General features: G+C 40.7%; 1 protein-coding gene across 2 annotated transcripts in view; it reads left to right on the forward strand.

Moving 5' to 3' along the window:
* The window catches only part of ARID5B (AT-rich interaction domain 5B), a 273,311-nt gene extending 267,554 nt beyond the window's left edge, over positions 1-5,757 (forward strand). The window contains exon 10 of one of the 2 annotated variants that reach the window (XM_088450475.1): positions 3,024-5,757. In XM_088450475.1, the coding sequence (XP_088306601.1) occupies positions 3,024-5,192 (2,169 nt within the window). In that variant the 3' untranslated portion in view covers positions 5,193-5,757. The remainder of the gene's footprint in view (positions 1-3,023) is intronic. The other variant, XM_088450476.1, reaches the window with a different exon arrangement.
* Positions 5,758-6,097: the final 340 nt, after the last annotated feature.

Below are 6,097 nucleotides of genomic sequence, written 5' to 3' on the forward strand. Positions count from 1 at the left end.
AGTAGCACAACAACAAGCACATTTGTTTTCCAGATTAAAAAAAATGAAAATTTGCACTTAAATACCTTTCTATTGATCTCCACTTTCAATTGTGCCACCGACGTATTAAAATAAAAATGTTCGACACAATCTGATTGCAGGAAATAAAATATACAAAACTGCAATAGGAACATATGACCGGTTTATTAGGACCTCCCTTGGTTTTGCATATTTGTTATAGCAGATGTTACTACAAAATATTCCATAGCGCCATCTTCTTTTCAATCAACTTAGTGTATTTATTTTATTCATGGGACAGTCTGCCAATGGTGAGAGGTTGTCATTTGCTAAATCAGATATGTCCTTCTTGCAGACTATACATTAGTACTACTCAGAGCCAAATCAAAACTTTATTGGACTCTGGGACAAGCTGGGCAATTTGATATAGGGGCATATGTATCAAAGCTTGATGTGAGATAAAATTGTGAAATATATATCATCAACCAATCAGCTCCAAACTATCATTTCTTAAACACAGCCTGCAAAATGTAAGTTAGAAGCTGATTGGTTGGTGATCTATATCTCACAATTTTTTCTCACATCAAGCTTTGATACATATGCCCCATAGTGTATGCCGTTTTGAAAATTCACGATGGCAGTCATTGAACGTTAGACAAACGGTGGGATTTTTAAAATCAAATATTCTTCAATTCCACTCCCTCTATCGCTAACTTTTCTCATCTGTTTGGAATTTTCATGTCATTGAATACACTCAAGAGACCACTGATAGAGCAATACTTATTAAACAACTAATGATGGTATTCTGGTTGAAAAGAGCTGTTATTACTGGAAGAGGGAAAAAAAAAAACTCCACTGAATAGAACTTCAATAAAACCCTGTAACCATTGAATTTCAAATACAGATAACACTACGATCAGGCAGCTTCAAAACAATCTTGAATCATTAGACTCTTTATAGTCACCTTAAAGTAATGACCAGCAGTACAGCATTTAGATATTTCTTTGTCACCTCAATGCCTGTTATCTAACAAGAGAGAGAGGAAAATAATAAGATTTCACACAATGTTCCTCACAAGGGAATGACATAAGCTATTGTTCGCAACTTTCAGCCGGAAGCATCACAAATAGAACAGGCCGCTGACCCTTAAGGTCGTTAGGGTTACGAGAAAACATAATGGAGTGAATTGTGAACACTGAATTGATGTTATCAAATAAGCTACATGAAATGGATTCAAATCAAAAGGAAAAATTATTGGTAGCCATGCAGACTGAACAAATACCTCCGACTCCTTTACAATTATTCACACACGTGGACTTAACTTAGTGTTAACAATCCCAGTAAAAGATTATCGGAAATTGTTTACAAATCCTTGGGGATATTTACAGTGTAAATCTTATTTTTTTCTTACATAAGCTATTCTTTCTATTGTGAAATAAAATATGCTAGTTAAAGTTAAGTGTCCCCCCCTCAAAAAAAAAAAAATCTATACACACAGGCATAGTAAATCCAGAAAGTCTGTGACTTGCTCCATAGCGCAGGGAACTATTTTATAAAAACATTTGCAGATGTGATTGTAGAGGCAGAAGGCCTGATTCAGACCCGGTCGCAAGCGCTGCGCGCTCACATCCGGGTCGATGGTGGCCCAGAGCGCATGTACACGACGGAGCCGGCTCCGTCGTGCGCATGCCCGAGACCCGGATAGCGACGGGCAAGCCGTTGCTCCGGGTCTCGCACCAAAGGTGGCGTGCTGTCGATGTTGAGTGACAGCACGCCCCCTTTGGTGGGCGGGTCGGGGGGGTGGCTGCCCAGACGGAGGCGTTCCCATGAGAATGCCTACCGTCAGGGGGCGGCCCAACTGACATCACAAGTGATGTCAGTGGGAGAGCTTTCGGCTCTGTTTGAGCCGAAAGCTCTCTGGAGCTTGCGGCAATGAGACCCTACCACAAGGGTCTCATCGCAAGCCTGATGGTCTTGACCACCGCGACCATCTTCCTGGCCGCTCGCTATAGCTGTGGGTAGTCATCCACAGCTATGCGAGTGGCCGGGAGGCCGTTCTAAAAAAAAAAGAAAAAAAAAGACCGCCCTGATTCAGAGCGAGCGCTCTGTCAGAGCTTCCGGCTCTGAATCAGGGCCAGATTTCTGACTTCTCATTTTCAGGGCATGTTCAATTTTTATGCCTATAAATAAATAAACCCTTATTTAATCTAAGGATTTAAGGGTTCAATAAGAAACACCGACCTGGCCGTAACAGTCTGGTATTTACAATAATGTCCATTAGCACTTACCTCTCCATGCTGTTAATATATTCTCCCTTAGTGCCAGAGACTGTGAACTAAGCCATATGATTTCTGTTCAGTCCCATGACACTTTGATTGACTGTCCCAGCACTATCAATGGTTATAACGACGCACCAGTGAGCCTGCATTTACCAGAGTGAAGCAGAATGTACAACAATCTTGCCAACTCGCAGTCTACAGTTGTTTCCAGTAATTAGGGAAGCTATTTCAACAGCATTGGGGCAGATTCAATTACCCACAGGTTTCTGTCGTGACCTAAAGGGATATTAGGGTAGGAAAGCCTTGCTTATTTTTACTCGTGGCCAATAGAAGTCTAAGCACAAATAAGCAAGGCTTTAATACATTGAAATGGGCTCAGCCATGTGCTGGAACCTCACGACCCATTGAATCTGCCCATGGGCATAATTACCATAGTACATAAACTGCCGCCCGTTGTTAATGCAGAATGATTCTAACTGTTGAAACATACTATGGGGGAGATGTACTAAGCCCTCGAGAGTGATAAAGTGGTGAAGACTAAAGTACCAACCAATCAGCTCCTAACTGTCACTTTACAGGCTGTGTTTGAAAAATGACAGGAGCTGATTGGTTGGTACTTTGTCTCTCTCCACGGCTTAGTACATCTACCTCTATTTGTATTTAAAAGGTGGATATTTCCTTTGAATCTTGTCTGCTATTAAGAGTCTATTTAAAGGATAAAACACTAAAACAATCTATGTTTTTTAGGTTTCATTAGAGGAGACTCATCTGGAAGTAGATGAGAAAAATGCATCTGTCATATATGACTCAGAGGAGACCAAGCCATCTGTAGACTGCTCTGAAGTGACAGAAGTCAGACAGCCCTCACCCCTGGAAAAAGAAGAAATGGAAGAGTCCATTCCTAATACTTGCCATGTGAAAGAAGAAGATAAAATGCACTCAGAACCAATTCCCACTGACTCACTCACTCATGTAATAAAAGAGATTAATTCCGGTCCGGCAGATGAACAACCACAAATGCTCATAGAAAACTCAACAATAATAAAACAAGAGCAAAGCAAACAAGAATTGTCAGACCCATCAGAAAGGGACATACGTGAAGGACATTATAATATGTTTCCCAGCATTCAGGTACAACTGCAGCATGAAATCCACATGGAAGATGAAAAAATTCCAGATGTTCCAGATTATATTGCAAACTGTACTGTAAAGATGGACCCACTGGTCTCAGAGGACCTGAAAAATCCTCTGGACAGCAGCATTTTACAGAATGCACTAAAGCAGAATCCCAAAGTGTATTTGGTGCAGACACTTGACATGCTGAAAGAGAAGGATACTTCATCCTCGTCAAATGAAGAATCGTCGTTCAGTTATACACCTCTGCTTTATTCAAGGGGAAACCCAGGAATAATGTCTCCTTTGGCAAAAAAGAAGCTTTTGTCACAGGTCAGCGGGGCTTCACAAACTGGCAGTTACCCCCCTTACGGTTCCCCACCACCCTTAATTAGCAAAAAAAAATCAAACTCCAAAACAGAAATATCTATGCCCTTAGTGCACACTCATCAGGTCTCCAACTCTGAAACAGTGGCGATCAACAGACCTTCTGTGATACAGCATGTTCAAAGCTTTAAGCAAAAAACTCCAGATGACAAAAAGAACATGAATGACATTTACAAAAGCAGCACATTAAACAAAACGGATTCTTACCGCTGCGACTTTGCCAAGCACCATCAGAATGTCCTTGCTGAGTCGTACTCCTTGAAGTCCAGTATGCTTGAATGCAAAGAGCAAATGGCCGATAAGAGAGCTGCACAGCACTCCAATGTCCCCAGCTTCTTGGCCGAGTTCTACTCATCGCCTCATCTGCACAGGCTTTACAGGCAAACAGAACACCATCTTCATAATGAACATTCATTGAAATATCATGCTCGGGAAATGTATAGAGAAACTGAAAATGTGTCTACTCCACACAAACACCAAGAGAAACTTCACTACCATCACTCATTGCACCAACAAGAAAAACAGAATGTCTCTGATAACATGGACGACCAGCCAACTGACTTGAGCCTTCCTAAATCTATGCACAAGCACACTGCAAAAATGGCAGGAATGAATCTCTCTCATCATTTGGTACAGCAAGAAAGCAAAACTCATCAAAGCCCTTTTCAGGTTCCAAACAACAAAAAGATGGGCATAGACTGTAACCCAAAAGCCTGTAGAGTTTCACCAATGACTATATCGGTATCAAAAAGACATGCAGAATCTGTGCACAGGCCGGCTAAGACTCATAACTCAAGACTTGATCACTTAAGAAAGATGGAAGGCACAGTTCATCCAATCACAATTGGTAAAGCCAATCATCAAAATTTTGGGACCTCACGATCTTTGAAAAGAAACCTAGATGATATGGACAGTCATATCTGTGAGAAAAAAATACGAGCTGTCTCTCCTCTAAATGTACCAAAGGAGATGCCTGGGAAAGAGACATTTACTGGTCAAGAGGGTGAAAGCAGCAAATCAATGCATGACATTCATCCTGGTAGTATGATGGAGAGCCACAAGTATCCACTTTCAACACCAATCTTTCCTGGAATCTACCCCGGAGGTTTATGTAGTGGGCTAAGCACGCGGATACCTACTGTCTATTCTCATCAACTGCAGTACTTGAAAAACCAGAGTGTGCTTTCACCACTAATGCAACCCTTAGCCCTTCATTCCTTGATGATGCAAAGACAATATCTAACTAACTCCACTAATTCCCAGCATCTGTACAGACATTTGGCTTCAGCTGCCCCTGTAGGATCTTCTTACGGTGACCTATTACACAACAACCTTTATCCTTTAACTGCTATCAATCCGCAGTCCGCTTTTCCATCCTCCCAGCTGTCATCTGTACACCCTAGCACAAAACTTTAAGCAATTCCCCTTTGTCAAAAAGCAAAATGTTAATACTTTAGCTACATTCCTTGCCCAGCACAATATTCTGCATAAAAAAATGCCCTTGTCTACTGTGTGAGCCACACTATATCTGTACAAGTAATATGTTAGAGGTAAGAACAATGGATTTCAGGTCCCACTCATGCTGGAGACATTTACAATTTTTTGTAATGGGAACAGTTGACTTGATTTGCACAACACAATTTTAACATCATTGCTAAGCCTAGAGCACCTAGCGTGTTGCACACGTTTCTGAAAGTTGGCCATAAAGAGTCTGGAATGTCAGAGGTTGAAATATTGAAACGTGTACACTTTAGAGAAAATGCTTTTTTTTTTATAACTGTTAAAGGTTCAATCAATGCAATGTATAGTAACAAGTCAATCAATTTAAGAAATTTTAACACTATTATTGGTGGAAAGGTAAACACTGTTCAATTGACTGTACATATCTGCTCTTAAAAGTTCCAGTGTCACTTTCTGTTTACCTAATTTATATGGATTAATCTTTCAGTTGATTTCTGTGCTTTTTTATCTTTTTTTTTTTTTATTAAACAACTATGTGTTAACTACAAGGTCATGTTGAGAGGTTAATTGAGTATGTGTTTAGATTTATACCTTAACAAGCGGCTTTTATTTATTTATATCTGCACCCTGGACTGGAGGCAGTCATTTTGGGGGCTAAACAAACAGTACTGAAAATGCATCCTAGTTAATCGTTAGGACCTGCTGATATCATTGAGACAAGAGAAACAAAAGGGGGGAATTCAATTGTTTTTTCTTTCGGCGCTCTAAGTAATAGGTGCCCAACGGAGCAATTCAGTAGTTGCGCCGATCGGACACAAATGCCACTGGTGCCTACATTTCTGTTCGCTGCCTCTTGAGGT

Source organism: Taudactylus pleione, unplaced genomic scaffold (assembly GCF_031769625.1).
Source record: "Taudactylus pleione unplaced genomic scaffold, aTauple2 ptg000518l, whole genome shotgun sequence".
Lineage (NCBI taxonomy): Eukaryota > Metazoa > Chordata > Amphibia > Anura > Myobatrachidae > Taudactylus > Taudactylus pleione.